The sequence below is a fragment of the Aspergillus ruber genome, assembly GCF_000600275.1.
Source record: "Aspergillus ruber CBS 135680 unplaced genomic scaffold scaffold00008, whole genome shotgun sequence".
Classification (NCBI taxonomy): domain Eukaryota; kingdom Fungi; phylum Ascomycota; class Eurotiomycetes; order Eurotiales; family Aspergillaceae; genus Aspergillus; species Aspergillus ruber.
In genome coordinates, this window is record NW_024467304.1 from 667,636 (window position 1) to 686,975 (window position 19,340).

General features: G+C 49.6%; 7 protein-coding genes across 7 annotated transcripts; 2 read left to right on the forward strand and 5 right to left on the reverse strand.

Moving 5' to 3' along the window:
- Positions 1-742: 742 nt before the first annotated feature.
- On the reverse strand, positions 743-3,029 carry EURHEDRAFT_411094 (putative DNA-directed RNA polymerase III RPC4). Its single transcript, XM_040781521.1, has one exon. It carries the CDS (start codon positions 2,839-2,841, stop codon positions 973-975), a length of 1,869 nt encoding a protein of 622 aa, XP_040640278.1. The 5' UTR covers positions 2,842-3,029; the 3' UTR covers positions 743-972.
- An 865-nt stretch (positions 3,030-3,894) lies between these two features.
- On the reverse strand, positions 3,895-5,973 carry EURHEDRAFT_376515 (putative C6 finger domain protein; the record flags this gene model as incomplete). Its single annotated transcript, XM_040778862.1, has 2 exons — positions 3,895-5,160; positions 5,224-5,973. The coding sequence occupies 2 exons, from the start codon at positions 5,971-5,973 to the stop codon at positions 3,895-3,897; spliced, it is 2,016 nt and encodes a 671-aa protein (XP_040640279.1).
- A 280-nt stretch (positions 5,974-6,253) lies between these two features.
- Positions 6,254-7,344, reverse strand: EURHEDRAFT_356492 (uncharacterized protein). Its single transcript, XM_040778464.1, has 3 exons — positions 6,831-7,344; positions 6,548-6,689; positions 6,254-6,380 (listed from the first exon to the last, which is right to left on the reverse strand). Exons 1-2 carry the CDS (start codon positions 7,106-7,108, stop codon positions 6,548-6,550), a joined length of 420 nt encoding a protein of 139 aa, XP_040640280.1. The 5' UTR covers positions 7,109-7,344; the 3' UTR covers positions 6,254-6,380.
- Positions 7,345-8,111: 767 nt separating this feature from the next.
- Positions 8,112-8,541, reverse strand: EURHEDRAFT_411099 (uncharacterized protein). Its single transcript, XM_040781522.1, has one exon. It carries the CDS (start codon positions 8,357-8,359, stop codon positions 8,171-8,173), a length of 189 nt encoding a protein of 62 aa, XP_040640281.1. The 5' UTR covers positions 8,360-8,541; the 3' UTR covers positions 8,112-8,170.
- A 1,400-nt stretch (positions 8,542-9,941) lies between these two features.
- EURHEDRAFT_514423 (cyclin family protein) lies at positions 9,942-11,906 on the forward strand (the record flags this gene model as incomplete). The annotated part of the gene is made up of 2 exons (XM_040786267.1): positions 9,942-11,054; positions 11,118-11,906. 2 exons carry the CDS (start codon positions 9,942-9,944, stop codon positions 11,904-11,906), a joined length of 1,902 nt encoding a protein of 633 aa, XP_040640282.1.
- Positions 11,907-13,895: 1,989 nt separating this feature from the next.
- EURHEDRAFT_376517 (RNA helicase) lies at positions 13,896-18,083 on the reverse strand (the record flags this gene model as incomplete). The annotated part of the gene is made up of 3 exons (XM_040778863.1): positions 13,896-14,176; positions 14,230-17,788; positions 17,844-18,083. 3 exons carry the CDS (start codon positions 18,081-18,083, stop codon positions 13,896-13,898), a joined length of 4,080 nt encoding a protein of 1,359 aa, XP_040640283.1.
- Positions 18,084-18,437: 354 nt separating this feature from the next.
- EURHEDRAFT_514425 (DNA 5'-adenosine monophosphate hydrolase) lies at positions 18,438-19,300 on the forward strand (the record flags this gene model as incomplete). Its single annotated transcript, XM_040786268.1, has 2 exons — positions 18,438-18,483; positions 18,546-19,300. The coding sequence occupies 2 exons, from the start codon at positions 18,438-18,440 to the stop codon at positions 19,298-19,300; spliced, it is 801 nt and encodes a 266-aa protein (XP_040640284.1).
- Positions 19,301-19,340: the final 40 nt, after the last annotated feature.

Genomic DNA, 19,340 nt, shown 5'->3' on the forward strand with positions numbered 1-19,340 from the left:
GCAAACTGAAGCGACGTTGTCCGGGGTAATCCTCCGTACAGGAGAAGGTTCAGGAGGCAGCACGTTTATACGAGAGGCAGTGTAGCGCAGGTGTAATACAATGCGACAAGCCACGAGTCCCGACAGCAACACAGAAAAACGAACAGTAGCCAGTAGCACCAATCAAAAACACACCAGTAACAGCCAAGAAAACGAGGGTGACAGAAGAGAAGAACACAAAGATAAGAAGAAGAGGAAGAGGAAGAAAGGTCCGCGAGAAGCGAAACGACGAGGAAAAACCCCGTACCGTGTCCACCAGTGAACAACCCGAGCCTCCTATTGGGTTATATTAGACTTGGCGCAGTATCTGACAGGCCAGAACCGCGTGGACTAACCCGTTTTAGGCCAGGAACTAGCGTACCCACACCAGCCCCTTAGTGGGTTTTAATTGTATTTTCAGCTCTCCCATTGGTTAAAGTGTGCCGTGTCAGGGACTCGTGGCTGCGAGCCAAAGCTTATCCGGTGGCTGGACCCAATAAGAGATGGCTCATCGACCCTCGGCGTTTCCTTTTTGGGTAAATGCCCAGGGCATTATCTTACTGAACCCGGTATTTGTGGCTGATGATGTAACTTCTGAAAACCTGCATAAAATAAATGTGGCTGTTAATGATGTTGATTGGCGCAATTAATAAGGCTGGTTATTAGTTATGAGAGTTTCGGATCTGAGCTATATATAGTGATCGGCTGGTACAGGCACATACAGCGGTTCATCGACAGGTACAGTACCACGTACTAGTATTACTACAAGTATGTGTGTAGAGCACGAACTACTCCGTACAAGTATGCGGTATACAAATCCGACTTACTGAAACCGCGTCACCAGCAGGTGACATATCAGGTCCCCGCTACTCCGCACTTACAGAACACGTCGGCACTCGTGATCATGCAGCATCCGACCACCTGGTTTATGTTGTTCTATATACAAATGTGCAATCACAGTATCTTCGTCCAATCCGGCGTCACCGTAAACTTCCCACTCAACTGCCCCATCGCCCAAACTCTCTTCTCCTCCTCTTCCGACATCTTGATCTCCTCTGCCGTCATCCCCGCCTGAGTTGGCGGGGTTGACAAGATAAGCGCTTCCTGCAAAAAATCTACGTCTGTTGCTTTGTCTAGCTCAAGGCTAATTCCGCCCCAGTCTAATGTGACCTTGCCCGATGCGTGGACGTTGAGTTTGCCCACGCGGCCGGCAGGGAGTTGTTGGTCGCTGGCGGTGACGAGTTTAGGGTGTTGGGTGGTGGTGTCGGTAATGAGTTCGGGGTCGTTGGTGTCTTCGTGTTTGACGGTGGGTTCAGTTGGTTGAGGTTCGAGGTTGGTGGTGGTTGGTTCGGTGGGCGCTTCACCTTCGCCGTCGGTACCAGAGGGAACGATGAGGTTCGGCGTCATGGGTGGGAACTGGACGAGGAATAACTGCCCAGAAAGTTTGTCGTCGGTCTCTTCCTCTAATTTCTCCTCCTCTCCCTCTTTTTCTTCTGCCGCAGTCTCAGGCTTATCGCCCTCGCCCTCCAGAGTAGTAGGTTTTTCCGGCTGAGAATCCTTCTCCTTGGACGGTTTAGGCTCTGTAATCAGCAGATCCTTGATCGCCACTAGATCCTGCTCATGCCGTTCGTATTCTTCAATATCCTCCTTGGTCCGTAGCAAGCTCTTCGGATCTTTGGAAGGTGCTGATGCCGGTGTCGGTGCCGGAGTCGCCTCTTTGCTAGTTGGTTCCTTGCTCAGGTTCCGTCGCACCTTGACCTTTTGCGCCGGGAGAAATTCATCATCCGCATCCGCAGCTGCATCATCCGCAGAGGTGGTAGGGACATCTTTCATAACCTGGTCGCCCTCGTCCGTAGGCTCCTCCTTCACGCGCACTTCCTCCACTTGGTCCTCCTGTCGCACAAATAAGGCATCATCATCCTCCTCCTCCTTAGTCTTGGACTTAGCCTGCTCCCTTATATCTGCCGATTTGCCCGAGCTAGACTCCATATTAACACTGACAACTCGCTCCGCATGCTCATGTCTCTCTACCCGAATCGGCCGTAGTCCCCTCTCATCGACATCATCAGCCATTGCCATCTTCCCCTTCCCCTTCTTCGGCTCATCATCAGCAACAAACCCCTCCTCATCACTATCAAGGTTAATCTGGTCAATATCCACCAAATTCCCCGAATCACTCTCATCAGACGATACATCCCGACTCGCCGCCGCACTCCCGATATCAATAACAGACCTCGTCCGACTCCGATGCCCCATCGACGACGCCCGCGAATCTCCCCTCCCTCCATCACCCCCAAACCGTCCTCCTCTACCTCGTCTCCCACCCCCACCACCAGTCCCAGCCCCCAATGGCCCCCCAACCCCCGTGCCACCAACACCACCGCCTCGCCCGCGTCCAAATGGGCCTCCGCGCGAACCTCCCCGTCCGCGCTGGATAGCAGCAGCTTCCTTAAGTCTCTCGCGGTGCCGCTCTGCTTCGAGTTTCTCGATCGCCTCGCGCTCTTCTTTGCTTCGTCGGCCGACAGCGCGCGGTTTATACTTTAATGTTGGTTTCACGGGCTCGCCCGGCGCGCCGCTGGAGCCGGGCGTTGCGGAGGTTCGGGTGGCGGGAGCTATGCTGCCTGTCGGGGTGCGTTTGTTGAGAGTTTGGAGGCGTTGGACGGGTGCGCGGGGTGGTGCTGCGCCGGCAGCTGTTCTGCCCGCGCTCGGAGCGGGGGTTGGCCGTGAGGCATTCGGTGCGGAAGGATTTGGGTTTTCTGTTTGTGGATGCGATGAGGTGGATGCGCTTGCTGCCCCTCTACGGGGTGCGGCTTTTGGTGGCATGGCAGTATGCTGTGTTGGTGTGGTGTAGTATTATTCGGTGCTTGGTGGTTGAGAAAAAAAAAGAAAAAAAGACTCATGGGTCAAATTGCTGAACCACCACTATTTTGTGAGGCTCGTCAGACAACGTCTCTGACAGAGAGTCGGGTGTCAAAAGAGAAGGAATTTTTAAGAAAAAAGAGATAAGTCTCGGACAATGTCACTGCAAAAACCGGCGACTCACATTTTCTTTTCCTTTGAATCCGGCGGATAAAAGAAGCGCAAACGCGCGTGTATGGCGGGAATTGCAACTGCGGGGCAATTACACTAAACCTAATTTGGCACAACATACAAGAACAAAGAGTGCAGCATATCAGGATAAAAGTTGTGTGAAGGGATGAATGAAAGTTACATTTCTATATAATGCACCGGCTATAAATACAAAGAATCTTTGGTCGATCAGGTTCTCAGAGAATTGGAAAAGCACAAAGTTCAATCATATGTCAATATATATTTCCTACTTGCTGTTGCTACCTCACACAAGCTATAGTATAAGAATTCACCACCGGGCAGTTAAATATAAAACACGAAGAAATTGAACTGCAATGTAAAAAGGGGGGAACACAGACAGGGGCCAAGTGCATTTTCATCAATAGTGTATGCATGTATGGGAAGAGAATCAAGTGTGGAGGATAGACAGCAGAGGTAGACAGTAGATAGGAGTAACATCTCAAACGCCAAAAGAGAAAATCAGAGATAAACAACCCGCTCAATTCAATCGCTAGAGTAAACGATGAATAAGTAAACTCAAATGCGCAATAGGAGGACTGCTGGATGCGACAGGTGCATGGAGGAAAGGAGTGAAAAACCGCAAGTCAAGGACCATTAACCGCGATGTGGAATGTGGACGACAAGGATCCATCAAGGGGAGGATTCGAGGAAGAGAGGGTCCATGCCAGATGTTCAAGGAGAGGAAGATGATACGGCGGATGGCAATGCAAAGGAGGGACGTCAGTGATAACAAGATGCAGGGAGTGTGTCGTGATGAGATCCAGTCAATCCTATGGAGCAAATTTTCTACCGCTTCCGCTTCTTGTTCTTGTCCGCCATCGAGGCAGAAACAGCAGCGATGGCAGCATGTGTCTCGCTCGCATCAGAGAAATCAATGGATTTTTTAACCGGGACGCCCATATGACGACCGTAACGGCCTTTGCGGCCATTCCCTTCGTCCTCGCTGATGCACCCTTCGGCACCAATGCCAGCATCCTTGCATCTTCCGCAAGGACGCTGACGATCACAACCCTTCTTGCTCTTTCGACAGCGCTGGCACCGCGGCTTGGTCGATAAGTCTTCCTCATCGGCAGCGAGCTGATGCTGGAAGTTGACTGATGACATTGAGGTCTTGCGGGTTGGGGCAGGACTGACCATCCCGGGAGAGGCGGTAACAGTAGTGGTAATAGGGGCGATATTAGCCTTGTGGATGCCATTGGTAGACGATGACGACTTTTTGCGAGGGTTACCAGTGGAGGAAGCCTTGCCGCTCTTGGGGCGCGCAGTTGCCGACTTGGGTCCCCGAGATTTAGTGCTGTTGTTGTTTGAGGTCGTGCTGATAGCACGGGTCTTGGCCTTCTTCGCCCTGGGGACGTCATCATCCACCTCGCTCTTGACCACACTGTCAGCGGGATCGTCGTTCCGATAGTCATCCTCATCCCAGCTGGCATCCGAACTGTCAAAGCTGGGAAGGATGTCGTCCAGACGCTTGTGGGTGCGCTTGGTAGTGCCAGGAGGCAGCATCGGGCTCGAATCCAACCGCTGCCTCGACCGTGCGGGGAGTTCGTCATCGTCTTCGCTGAAGTCTTCCCCATCGCTGGTCGCTCCTGTGGAGGAAGCAGCATCCGCTGCACCGCTGAAGGCATCATCCAAAGTCGACGTGGACGTGCGGCCGTGGGAGAAGTTGGACGCATCGCCCAGACGAATCAGCTGCATTGCGACATCCTCATCAGAGATACAGCTGGCAATCGTAGGGTCCGGGGTGGGTAGGATGCCGGGTCCGTTGGTCCGGCCATTACTAAATTGTCCCGACGAGTGGGTAGTTGTCCGGTCGCGCAGGCGATGACCATGTTCCTGGACCATAGGAGTAGCATACGCATTTCGGGAACTGTATGCTTGTTCATTGTGACCATAGCTCTGTGGCGATGGCAGGGGTGGGTATGTATAGGGCCGCTGGGTGGGACGAGCGAAGGGCGAGCCAGCCCCCTCTTGACCAAGAGACTGACGCTGCGGTGAGATCGAGGAGGTAGAGGTAGTTAGAGGTACCTGAGGGGGAGCGAACAAGGGCAATTCCTATGATTTACATATGGTTAGATAATCAAAGAGAAGACAAGAAGGATCTACTATAAAACTTACCGAACTTTCAAATTTTGGCCGTTTCCGACGACCGTCATGCAGGATGTTCTCCATGCTGATATCGGAACTGGCAAATATCTCCTTTTTGGTACCATTGGCAGATCCATAGCCATCATCGCTATCAGTATTATCGTCATCATAATCGTCTTGGACGCCGTTGGTGGGATTTCTGCCTTTTGTCCCCGCCTTAGAGTGCTTGTTCTGGGAAGCGCTACGACGGCTCCGGGATGAAGGCGACGTGCTGCGCTTCCTGGCCAATCTCGAAGCAGGACGAGATGGTGGTTGAGCATGATCCGAGACATGGGTAGGCGGCATGGCCGGCATCTGGAAAGGCTCCCCTAGACTAGGGCGTTTACGGGCCTCGACGGGATAGGAGCCATAGAAGCGCTCACTATAGCCCTCACCATATGCCTGGGCGGGGATAACCCGAACATAAACCGTCATATTATTTCTCAAATTTTCATATCTTGCGATGAGAGTGATGCCATTCTCATCCTCAAAGCTAACACCGCTCGCCTGTTTGTCGTAGATCCCATAGAAGTTCTTAACGGTTGTCACGATGGAGTCGGTAGTGTCGTGTGGATAGATCTGCACTCGCATGGGTATCCGCGCTCGAACCTTGGACTCTTCATCAAGAAGCAGCTCAAAGGCGACGTTTTTAGGCACAGGGGTGGTGTGGATCTGCTCTGGCGAAGCGGCGGCATAGGAAGTAGATTCCTGAGGCCGTCCGTACTGAGTAGTTTGCATCATCGTTGAGGGAGGACGGTTCGGTTGAGGTATTAACGACGGCAATTTAACTGCTATGTAAAGATAAAATTAGTTAATCAAGTCTGTTTTGCAGTATATATATGGATGAATGGATGGGTATAAGTGTGGTATGTGTGTGCGTGGGTAAGGAACCCGACGGCTGAGCGGGAGGGCAGGGAAGAGGGTAAATCCAATCCTACCTACCACGAAAAGAAATAAAAAAGGACTCTGATGGATAGATAGACCACCCGCGATTATTCTCGTGAAGATATTTGATGGTAGAAAGGGGGACGGAGTCTGGGACGAGGAGAAGTCGCTACAGCCGGGAGAAGCGACCAGAAAGGGAAAAATTGGCTTGAGAGAGGACCTGGGGCGAAGAGCGACGACCACAAGTTAGCACAATCGGTTCCAAAAGCATTCAATCCATCAGCCATATGGATGAAAAGAATCATAGGGATGATATGGGATGATGACTGGTCAAATCCGACGCAGACAAGTGGTGTGCGTTGTGCCAGTGTGTGTTGGTGGGTGGTAGTGGGAGTGGGAGATGACGGAACAGCAATGAGCGAATACGCACCTAATAACAAACCCAGTCTAGAAATTCCCAGTCGCACTCATCCAAGAAAGACTCGAAGGAGAATAGCAATGAACTGTTGATGGGCGATTGTGTCGAGGTTGGTTGTTGAGGGGTGGGAGGAAGAGGGAAGAAAGACGAAGCGCTGGGAAATGGGTTTATATTATATGTCAGCGGTGGCATCACAGCAGGTGGTCAGAGCCGAAGTGACAAGTTCAGGGGGACAAAAGAAGAACAACCATCTAAATTGCATTGACTATAAAAAGAGAGAAATAGTTCTACTTACCAGATAATTGCTTTTGTAGATTGTAGAGATATTGGAGAAATCGATTGCGTTGATGTTTGGTGATGGTGAGAGAGGAAGAGGAAGAGAGCGAGGGAACAAGACAGCAGAAATGGCCGATAAATGGTCGCACCTACTTTAAAAGTGAGTACCAACGAGTCGCTGGTTGTAATATTATCCAAATGAACAAACCAAAGCCTGTGAATCCACCAGTCTCTTTCTCGACCAGAACTTGAATTACTGCATCGGGCTGTCTTTGTCGCATTTGCGCCGGAATCCATCTGGTCGCAAATCGGATGCGCATCCTGGTATACGGCCTACTGCCCATTGATTTTAGGCTTATTAGATGAGGAAAACATTTTACATTATGCGTATTTAGTTTCTATCTGAATTCTACACACATTGAGCGCCTTGGAGAGGGGAGAAATATCCCCATTTCATGATTGCGGATGGCGATGCTTGAGTTGGCGCAAATGGAACAGACCACCCTTGGACTCTTCATTTTGCGAATTCTGCATTTCATTCGAATCCCCTCTTATTCCCTTGTTTCTCCTCTCCAGCAGATAGCAGCAGAACCCACAAATTCACAGATGCATGAGTGGCTGCGACGGACGGGTTTGGTTCCAGCGCGGCCACGTCGAATGGCGCCCAACGTCCCATGCGAGAAACCAAGGCCAATTACTGAACCCCAGTGCGGGTTAAAATAGGAGCAGTCATGCGAATCACTTCGTTAATTTGAGAACAGATCCTGTAGCTAGATAACAACGAAAAAGAGATATGTCGTCCCAGACCGATTGTTTGCGGGACTCCGAATCTCGCCCATTTGATTTCCGGGGATGCGATGGAAGAGACTACGGGGAAAGCTATGCTCTCTATTTCTGTAATTATCAAATGGACAGTGCATTTCTATCCGGAAAATCATCCTGATGACTTTCCATCGGCTCAATGGCCACTGCACAAGTTTGCGACAGCGCCCGATGCGGCTTTCGTTTCGATGATCTGCGTCCAGACTTTTGGTCGCTTTCTGTTACCCCTCCTCGGCCACGATGGACAACAGGCAGGCAGACAGGCAGACACCCGGAATCTAACGACTAGTAACTAGCTAATTAACTGACTCGTAGCGTCCCTCCGTACATGCGCAAGGATGCGCAATGTCTTTTGGGCACAAGTGACATCCTCCGGTACTTGTACGATCTACCTGTTTGGGGCGGGGATGGGAAATCCCACACAGAATACCGAGCCCCGGCGAATATCTCCCGGGTCCTCGTTATGGCTATGGAAAGTCTTCAGGTATGTCCCGGTAGAGCACAAAATACGGAAAATTGGCGATTGCGACAGATAATTCATTGTGTGAGTGGCGACTCGAGACCGGTCGCAAGGGAGCAAGATAGCGCGACAAGGTGCCTGCGGAGGAGAAAGGTAAAAGCGGAAGCAAGAATCAAACGCCCCTCCGTTGAACAGCTGGCAATCAATCCGATCAATGACAGTCCGCCCTGCTTTGTTTTGCAGTGGGGGAGGTATCTTGCGCGCATTGCAACCAGTCAGACAGGGTCAGGTAGGATTGCTCGTCGCAAAAAGGCCATTGATTCATCTCATCTGAGAACAAGCAACAGTAATGAGTACGAATAGTATGATTCTTGCTTATATAGCCGGGAAATTTGGTGTGTTGCAGAATTGAACTTTCCCTCATCATGGTTCACCAGCGTCGCCTCGTCTTCCGAGAAATCACCATGACTGGTCGCCGGACTGGAGACAGACAACACACTCACCGAAACTTTGCGCATCTTCGAATTGGATGGAATGAAATGCGACACCTTTCCTGCCCAGGGCAGCTGTAATGTAAATTTCTTCCTTTTTTCCTTCAGAATTCAAGATATTTAAAGAAAAGAACGAAGTGAGCCCAAACGAAGGGGTTCCCTCTTTTCTCTTTTCTTCTTCCCAAATTTCGGGGCCGAAGGACAAGTCAATGCGATTCATTATGAACAACCGCTAGCATCCGGCGTCCCACTCAGAAAGAGCAAAAAGCGAGTGGCTATCTTGCGACGACGGGTGCAAACGGAGACCATACAACCGGCGAGTTGAAGAAAAAAAAAAGGAACGGAGTCAATAGTCTCGTCGCAGACCACTCCTGGCCAGCAATTCATTTGCCAGCGGACTTTTAGTCTCAAACCTTTTCCGGAGAGATCTCATCATTTACCATCCAATATCGACTCTGCGATATGGCGTTTGGCCCGGTCTTGACGGCGAAATGCGGCCGTCGTGGGTCACGTGCTTTCGTGTTTAATTGGCGCTGATCGCGTGTGATCCCGCGTGTCCAAACAGGGTTTCGTCCAACTCGATTTTCACCAATTTTTTGCGACAATAATGGAGGGAAGAATAACAGATCTCAAATCGCATGCTTAGAGCACATTAGAAGCCATTTTTTGTGATGCTTTTATGTCGTTGTGGTGGTGATAATCACTTTGATGGTGTTTGGAAGTGCCAGCGGGAGACGCGCCGCCTGACGTCATTAGTTCGAACATCTCACAAACACTGCAAACACTTCTTTATCAGGACGGGTGACATAAGCATGCCACGGCAACACCCAAAGCAGATTAGCGCGGCCGTTGTTTACGGTAACGAAAGCGGTAAGAAGGCAAAAAGTAAGGGAAGCAGCTGCATTCATTCAGAGATGAAGGCCCCGATGGCAACCATAATAAACACCCCTTGAGCAGGTCTCGTCTTCATCGCCTCGTTACTTCCTTCCATCCTGCTCTCCCTTCGGGTTTGGTGTTTAATGGTGCTGGGCTTCAATTGAATTGATTTCTCGTCTGATTCTTCCTGGCGCGGCCATTGTTTATTTGGTTTAACAAGAGAGAAAGCAAGTCACCTTCTGCAGCCAGGCAGGTGCCTACCATTTTCAGACATATTCTGCTGGAAATATCTTCACCATGGACGCAAAGGTACGTGGTTTTTCCTTTTTTTGGACATCTGACGCTTGATTACATGGTGTATGGTTGAGTGCTGCCTACCATGGCTCAACCACAATCGACGCGCATTCTCTCAAGTAACTCAACTTATTGCCTTGATCTCGTCACGCTTTCCATTTGCCACGATGGAACACGTGAAACTGACATGCTCGTTCTGAAACTACAGCCACAGCGTATTCGCGTCCGCGGCGACGAGAACGCCCCGATGGCCTTCACGGCCGAGAAAACACTTCACCAGCGAAACAAGTCTACCACTGCTCTCGCCGGCGCCTTTCAGAATGGAGTTCCCAAGAATAATGGCCCGCGTCGCGCTGCGTTTGGGGACGTCAGCAATACCGCTAACCCGGTCCACGGAAGTCGCGATGGCGCCGCTTTGGCGGGCAAGAAACAGATCACCAAAGGCGTAGCAAAGCCTACAGTGAAGATACCCGAAAGAAAGTCTAATGTGCTGGCCCAGCCGCCCCAGCGTCCTACGTCCGTATCGAACTTGAAGGGCATTCTCAACCAGCCTAAGGCTCAACAGAAGCCTCTTGAACCAACTGGCAAACAGACAACCCTATCGCAACAGACTGCCAACACGCGCAAGACGGTGAACAAACGGGGAACTGCCATTTTCAAGGACTCCGCTCAGTCTATGAACGAAATCAAAGACGAAGTTACTGCATCCAAGGAAACCAAACCTGACGCGTCGGACATTAGCACGGAGGGCATTTTGCGTCCGTCAACCGAACTGTCACTTGACGACAAGGAGGAAGAAGACAACGCGGCTCAAGAGCCAATTGAAAATCTGCACAACCACTATGACGCCGACGACTGTGCCGTTATGAAGTCAGACGCAATCGGCGTCGAAGCGGAAGCATCTTCTACTGCTGACGAAATTGATTGTAAAGCACAAGAGCCCGAAGAGCCCAAGCTTCATGTGACTCATGCGGTCGTGCACAGTCATCCCCATTCAGTTCCTCCACCGGAGCATGAACAGGAACCGGAGGACTACTGGAACGACGAAGAGGACGAGAATGAGGAGGATGATGGATATGTTACTGCACGCTCCTATCGCTCTCGGGGAGACAACACTACCGGCGGAATAACTGCTGTACTTTTCCCCAAGTACAATCAACAAGTAAGGCGGGAATTGGCCCTGGCAAAGGAGATTGTCGAGGCCACCCGTCCGGAGGAGGATGTTGAAGACGAGTTCTGGGATACTAGCATGGTTGCTGAGTATAGCGACGAAATCTTCGACTTCATGAAGGAACAGGAGGTAAGCACTATCTTCAAAGGAGTCACATGTCTATGCGCCCTTGCTAATCAATTCTCTTGACAGCTAAAAATGCTTCCAAACGCCCATTACATGGACTACCAGGTTGAAATTCAATGGTCGATGCGGTCTATTCTCATGGATTGGTTAGTGCAGGTCCACCATCGCTTTGGGCTCCTTCCGGAAACCCTCTACTTGTGTGTCAATTATGTCGATCGTTTCCTATCCAGCAAGATCATCTCGTTGGACAGAATTCAGCTCGTGGGTGCAACCGCACTGTTTATTGCAGCCAAGTACGAAGAAATCAACTGCCCATCCGTCTGGGAAGTTGTCTTCATGGTCGAGCAACGTTATACCGCGGAGAAGATTCTCGAGGCTGAGCGGCTGATGCTGTACGTGCTGCGTTTTGAGTTGGGATGGCCTGGCCCTATGAGTTTCCTACGGAGAATTAGCAAGGCCGACGACTATGACTTGGAAACTCGCACCATGGCCAAGTATTTCTTGGAACTCACCATCATGGATGAGCGATTTGTCAGTAGCCCTCCAAGTTTCCTCGCTGCGGGCGCTCATTGTCTGGCGCGCTTGATGCTTGGCAAAGGAGACTGGTCTGCGGCTCATATCCATTACTCGGGTTATACCTATTCCCAACTCTTGCCTCTCGTCTCCGTGTTGTTAGAGTGCTGTGAGAACCCCAGCGGACACCATGCCTTCATCTTCGAGAAATATGCGGACAAACGATACAAGCGAGCGTCCCTCTTCGTCCAGGCGGAAATGCAATACTTTCGCCTTCCTCAGATATCGAGAGACAGTTCCGTCTACAAACGCAACGGGCTTTTTGGTGCCACACACTATTAGGAGTGTAACAGGCCTATGGCTGGTTTATTTCCTTTCTATTTCTTAATACCTCTTTTTCTTTGTTTAAATTTTGATACCCCTTTCATTTTTCTACTGCACTCAGCCTACCGATGATTTCCGTTTCTAACTCAGCGCTTCCTGCCTATGCCAGTCGGCTTTTTGACGACATTCTCTGGCGCCTCGCAAGTGAGCAAATGAGATATATTGATCTTTAATCGGCTGGCTCGACTTAATAAAAAAGACAAAAAGAACACGCGACTTTGGCTAGTTTGAATATTACTTTATCATCGCAATATGCCGTTTCTAACTTCACTTTACCATCAAGTGGCGGCTGCATATTTCGCCTATGTTTGTTATTGCCCGATTCGAATCTGAACCATGAAGACACAAGGAAGATCATGGTGGGACAATGAATCAGATCCTGTATTGTTGTCATGGGTGAATTTTTTGTTACGAAGTACTGTTACACGCTTGTCGATCCGGCTTTTCGAGTTATGGTCGAAGAACATTTTTGTATGAATCAATTAACTATGTTATGTTACTCGCATTCCTCAATTTTCCCCCATCCTCCGTTTCGTCTATTTGCTCTTATTACTTTCGACCTGTCTCCATACATATTGCACGTGTTCCCTTTCTTTACATCAGTTATCCTCCCCTGTGTCGATTTCCCCCGTTTTGGACTGATGATTTCCGCTATGGTTGCTTATGAGTTGTTACTTGAAAGACTTATGCATGCTATGAAAATCAATAAAGATAATGGTTATTTATTATATTCTCGTTCTTTTATGGCTGTAGTGAAAATATGGTTTTATAGTCACGTGTAGCCCCGGACGAATTAGGGCTCCTCATAAATCCCCATGTTGTGAAACAGAAGCCAGCCCTCTAATCCCTCCAAAATCCTTTTTCTTTTTTTTTTTATGAGGATGTCGATCTAAATATGCAAAATATGCTAATAAATGTACATTATTAGTCCTGCTTCTCCTTGTCCTCTTTGATCGCTTTGGCCAAAGCTTCCACAAAAGTAATACAGTTATGGCCGGAGTTGACCAGTTGCGCTATGTGGTTGCCCCTTACATTCAATAATTTTGACCACAGATCTCCTGCAGCATATGCGCTCCCGTCTGGGTGATCATTTCTTCCTTGACTGCCCAGTGTACTATATTTGTTGGTTTTCCCGCACGCTTCCCTCGAATGACCCGCTCGAGTTATCCCGGATAGAAGGGGGAAGAAGTGGCGTTGCATGTAAATGATCCAATTGTCCAGTTCATTTTCAGGACTGGTCCTCATCTACCATGTACTTGACCGACCAAACTGCATTATCGATTCAGTCATTTGCCAATGACTACTTGTCTTGGCTTTACGAACTCACATTTTCTTGACTCTGAATGGGCACAGAAAACGTTGGACGCCTCTGAAAACCAGTGCCTCTCATCCAAATCTATGTTTTGTAGCCCAGCTAGCTTTCTGGCATATCTCTGGGGTCGTTTATCTAAATAGTCGTCAATGGTGTATCTAGGAAAAGCGTAGAGAGAATATCATTGCCGCAGGTCTGGGTTGGGGGAGGGTATTGCTTAAGTTTCTCATTCTTCTTTTGACGCCCAATAGATGATTGTGACTGGGCCATGGTTTTTTGTTACTGTGTACGTTATTATCCCGCTTTTCTCTCTTATTAGGTCGGTGGTACGCCTCGTTGTTGGTCCGATGAGAGCTTGTGAGTCAGTGAAAGGAGTTGTGCGACTTGCAGAGAAGTCGAAGTGTATGCAATGTTTGTGTTTACTGGAAGATTGCCGTATCTAGAGTCTCGTGACTGATAGGGTACGCTAAACTTAAGATTTACATAAACTACCCTGAGACAGCAATGAAGTACATGATGAAAGCTTTTATCTTTTGGTCTTTATGGCTTCCAAAATAATCATGTTTATATATCATGGGGGCTTTCAATCCCCCTGGCAAATTTGCCAGTCCGCCACACCAAAATGCATCCAACAATCACTGATCCAATCCGTTAAACTCAGCCAACCGCTTCACTATCTCAATGACCTTCTCATCCGGACGATCTGACGAAGTAGTGGTAGTACTGGTACTGCCACTGTTGGGATTGTCGATTCTCGCAGCCAACATATCATCCAGCACCATACGCAGACGGGAAACAAGAACACCGATACGAGCCCAGCCACGCAGGCGAAGCCAGCCGTCGACGATTAGGCCGCGGCCTGCGGTGTCGAGGGTTATGGAGCCGCAGAAAAGAAGGAGGGCGTAGACGTTGAATGCTAGAGAATAAAGTTAGGGGGCGGCTCATTCCGATGCCATAGGGTTTACTTACGAGTCAAGTCACGCATGAAAACCTTGCTTGTGGCCATCTTCGTGAAGTAACTGATATAGGCGGCTGCACCGGTGTAACCTTGTGCGGAGAAGAGGATAGAGCTAGGGTGGATGAAGACGCGGCCATTCTCCTGGTTGAAGTATTTGATCGTTCGGGCGTCTGGGTCGAGTTCGACGGTACCCGTAACGGAGCTGGCAAATTTTTTGTCTGGGAATGAGATCTGTGCGACTTGAGGGTGGAAGGAGCCTGCGACGAGGGCGCGGAGAAGGGTTGAATTCTTGGAGTTGCGGTTCAAGCGGGATGAAGTATCGTTGTTACTATTTTCAGAGTAACTGACGGGGAGGATTCCGGAGTCCTTTAGTGAGGTGAAAAATTGGGCTCTGTTGGACGAGATGTCGCGCAGGGTCTGATGGGAGAGGAAGTTGACCGAGCACCAGGATTGAGTCTGCCAGTAACCATTGGTCTTTACACGCTCAGACCATTGTTGGTAGGCTGTGAAGTCCGTCAGAAGGTCACCATCTCCTCGAGAGAAGCTCGCTCTGGCGGCATTCGCTTCTTCGCGTTTCTCCCTCGGAGAGACGAAGGGGCTTTTCACGGTCAGGATAGAGGCAATAGTGACGCAGGCGTCTATACAACCGAAAATAGAGCCATACACCATGAGCTTCGCGCATCGCAGATCGGCAGGGATCAATGACAGGTAACGTCCGAGAGCCGTCAAACGATCATGGTCCAAAGCACCGACGCGATGCAAGAAGCTTAGCGCTCCCTCAACAGCAATGCTCTCTGGTGGTGTAATCGTGTTAAACAGGAAGTTGGCAACATCATCAATACCTTTCATTGCTTTGACTGACAAACACAGCTGTTCCAACGGTACTCTGCGAATTTCAGGGTCCGGCCGCTGCGCCATGTTGGCCTCGGCCTTGCGCGTGTAAAGCTTGTAGCAGGTGCCAGCCCTAACACGACCAGCACGTCCTCGTCGTTGCTTGCAAGCAGCTTGCGATGCCCACACCTCCTGAAGCCTAACCATGTTGTCCTTGGGGTCAAAACTGGTCTCCTTCACGCGGCCAGTGTCGATAACCGCTACAATGTCTTCGATAGTGATAGATGTTTCTGCCACGTTGGTGGCTGCAATGACCTTGCGTTTTCCCTTGGGCGGAGCCAGGAAGACACGCCGCTGCTCTGCTGGAAGAAGAGATGCATGCAATGGTAGCGGATGTACGCCGGGAAGTCTGCTCACAGCAGCTAAACACCTGTCGATTTCAAGTGTACCCGGAAGGAAAATCAGGATTCCTCCAGGGTTATCTCCAAGCTGTCTATCAATGTATTGAACAGTGGTGGAAATCAATTCGTAGTTGATTCCCATGCCAACCTTACGAAGAACCTTGCCTAACGAGTCGTCATTTGACATACCAACGGCTGAATCATCATCGAAGTCGCGCTCAGTCAGCTCCGACGAGAATCCAGTATCACGGACAATATCATCCATGTAGTAGTCTTCGACCGGGAATGTTCGCCCGGGAATGTTCACTAATCCAACATTTTGGCGTCCGCCAAAGTAGTCGATGAAGATATCCGCATCAAGAGTTGCACTCATCAAAATGACCTTGATATCCTTGCGGTAGCGAAGAACATCCCTAAGAAGTGCCAAAAGGAAATCTGTATCAAGACTCCGTTCGTGAACTTCATCGACCACGACATGTGTGATGTCCGCGAGAGAGCTTGCGACGTTGCCGTCTGGTCCACCGCCAGTTTGCATGCGGCGAAGCAAAACACCGGTGGTGACAAATGTGATTTTGGTCACACCGGATTTCATCTTGGATTCTCCTCGAATCACGTATCCAACTTCGTCACCCACAGTGCCGCATCGTTCATCGCTTACTCGATCCGCAAGACCAAGAGCCGAGATCCTTCGAGGTTGTGTACATATGATGCTAGCGGCAGCACCCAGGTCATGCGTGATCATATCGTCCAGCAAGAACTGGACAGATTGAGTACTCTTACCGCTACCTGTCTCACCAGAGACGATGGTCACCTGGTGAGTATTCACAGCGTGTATGATGGCATCCTGTGTATTCCAGGCAGGGAGTGATTCTCGTTTCTGAAGCATCTCACGTTGGGCTTTGGTTGATCTCTTGGATTCCCACGCTTCTCGTATCGAAACGCTTTTCGGCGTGCCCGGTTGCCAGTCGACCCCTTTGCGTGACTTTCTCGATTGTCGAGTTGGAAGCTCTGAGGCTCTCTCAGGAGTGGATGGGGATGCTGTGACTGTCGAGATGTCCCGTAGCTTCCCTGGGTTCTCTATAATCTCTGGTAATTGCGCTTCCAGCCAGTCCATGATATTGAATATCATTGGTTCACCGACAAACATCTCCTCGGCATATTTTACCGCTTGACGAATCGCACTGAGCCGTATATAAGAAGGAATGTCCTTTGCCATGATGGATATAACCGGAGGCACAGAGGGGTAATGTCCAGAAGGTCTCTGAAATCGAAAAGATACTGACCCCTCCATGCCTGGAGTTTCACTTTTGATCTCACAAACCTTGGGCGAAGACCTAACATGGCGCTCCCCAAAGATGGCTTCCAAGGTATCTTGTTCCTCTGCCCAGGAATCCTCATCCTCGGATGCGGGCTCTGAAGGCCGACTTGTTCCGTGCACCAATGTGTTTTGTAAGGATTCTGCTGCCGTGAGTTCGTCTCCCTTCTTGTTATCCAACGTAAATGAGCAAAGATCAGCTGGATACCCAGCATATGTGAGTCGTTTGATTTTACCCTCCCGTGCAAGGTCATCACTGGCCAGGCTTACACCAGCGGAATAACCCTCTGGCAGGCACCATTGAGGAAGATCATCTTCTGGGACATAGATTAGAAGCCATTCGAGCACTTCTTCACGGTCTTTGCATGTCGCTGCTGCCTCTTCAACGTGGCTACGTCGGAAGCCCAACTGCGCAAATTCCTCAACAATGGTTCTTCGCTCTTTCTCGGGTATCTGCACGTTATAAGGATTCCAGATAGCATGCTGTCGCAGTAGCGTCTCGATCTCCCGTCGCACTTTACTTCCCATCTCGACCTTCGGCGCATTTGACCAGAATCTCTTGCCCTGGGATTGTCCACCAGAGGGCCCGAGTCCCAATTGCACTGTGCTTTCTTTCTCTTTCGACTGCGCAGCCGCACGATCCTTTCGCTTTTTTTCCATATCTGCTGCTGCGCTCTCTCTCTCCTGCTTAGCCAAAAAGGGGTCTGCTTCGTACATCCAAGATTTCCCTTCTTTTATATCTGCAGTTCTGAGATCCGAGAAGTCCTCTTTCCATAACTTTCTATAGTTAGGGGGCATCATCATGTGAAGATTCCGCATATTGCAAACACGGTATAGGGCATATGTAGCAGCGAAATGGCGAGCTTCGAGCGCCGTCGGTTGGGCCGAGAGAGACTTATGAGATCGAGGGAGCTCCATTGGGGGAAGGGTAATTGTCTCTCTAGTTTTGAGATCGACTTTCTTCAGAATAACGGTCGATGAAAATAATCCTTCCCGGTTTTTATTCTGCAACAAAATAATGGCCTAATCAGTAATTGCTACTAATAAATGCAGCCAGGGCTATCAATTGCAGTAATACCATGGTATATTCCGGTTTCTCCCACTTCTGCTTCTGGCAATGCTCCGACAGCATATTGACAGGCAATTTTCCGGTCCATGATGCGCCTCCAATGACCTCCTTTACTGAGGGTTTCTTCTGCTCTTGTGCTGGAGGTTGCTGCGCTTTTGCGCTTTCCGCCGTTCGCTCGGCCGTGGCTTTTGCTTGCTTCGTGCCAGGCTTGGGCCCTCCACGGGCGTCTCCCTTTTTCTTGGGGGGCATTATGTAATATATACAAAGAAATTGAGATATAAAGTTATATAAGTATATCCAAAATTGACGCCCGTGGAGTGAGCTATACAAGTGCCAGCCAAGGCAAAAAAATGACGACTGTCGCCGATGAAAATGGTCGTCCACGCTATGCCTTTTTGGGCGACCAACTGCGGGGAGTCATAGTGCTCTCCGCATGAGCAAGACTACAAAAGCCTAGTTCTAAGCAACAGTTTTAAAAAATTGATACTCCTTCAAATCAATTATCGGTACATGATATTATTTGATAAACATACTACTATTCCTAACGTTTAAAGCACCTGGCTCTGAAGTGCGAGAAAGTGCGCGCGGACTGCAAACGTCACCATGTCGCGACCCCAGAAAGCAGAGAAAAGAGATGCTTGTACGAACTGCTAGTGAGATTGATTATAAATTATTTTACATGTGCTTATTTACTGACACTCAGTCTTAAAGTCACAGAACTCCTCTCCCCCAAGAATAAACAACAGAAACACAAAGACCCGCACACATGGTACGATTACCTACAGAGCGAGAAACGAGCCCCCGGAGGCCCAAGAGATGCCCTAGGAGCATACATCGAAAACCCCGAATCCTTCTCCTCCAATGTCATCGTATACCAGAATCAGAACTTCGTGGCGATCCGCGATCGATACCCAAAATCTACGCTCCATCTCCTCCTTCTCCCGCGCGATCTCTCCAAAACTCGTCTCCACCCATTTGATGCCTTTGACGATCCCGAGTTCCTGGAAAATGTCAGGGTGGAGGTGAAGAAAATCCGTGCTCTAGCGGCGGCTGAATTGAGGAGAATGTACGGGAAGGAGTCTGCACAGGAGAAGAGGAGGTACGATGCGCTTGATGTGAAATTTCCACCGGACGAACTGCCGTCGGGGAGGGACTGGGAGAAGGAGGTTATGTGCGGGATACATTCGGGTCCGTCGATGAACCATTTACATATTCATGTTATGTCTGTGGATCGGTACAGCGAGCGGATGAAGAGTAAAAAGCATTACAACAGCTTCTCTACGCCGTTTTTCGTTGACGTAGATGATTTTCCTCTGCCACAAGACGATCCAAGGAAATATTTCAAGAGACAGGGTTACCTGCAATGGGACTATATTTGCTGGCGCTGTGAAAGAAACTTTGGCAACAAATTTGCTGAATTCAAGGGGCACTTGGAGGAGGAATTCAACGAATGGAAACGACAATGAACTGGCCAATGGCAGACTTTTACCTCACTCAAAAATTAAT

Bases quoted from the DNA above. Each gene is read 5' to 3' on its own strand.
- EURHEDRAFT_411094 (XM_040781521.1), bottom strand. From the start codon at position 2,841: ATGCCACCAAAAGCCGCACCCCGTAGAGGGGCAGCAAGCGCATCCACC.
- EURHEDRAFT_411099 (XM_040781522.1), bottom strand. From the start codon at position 8,359: ATGCGCGCAAGATACCTCCCCCACTGCAAAACAAAGCAGGGCGGACTG.
- EURHEDRAFT_356492 (XM_040778464.1), bottom strand. From the start codon at position 7,108: ATGGATTCCGGCGCAAATGCGACAAAGACAGCCCGATGCAGTAATTCA. The intron at 6,690-6,830 runs GTAAGTAGAACT...CCCATTTCCCAG, and splicing joins TCTACAAAAGCAATTATCTG to CGCTTCGTCTTTCTTCCCTC.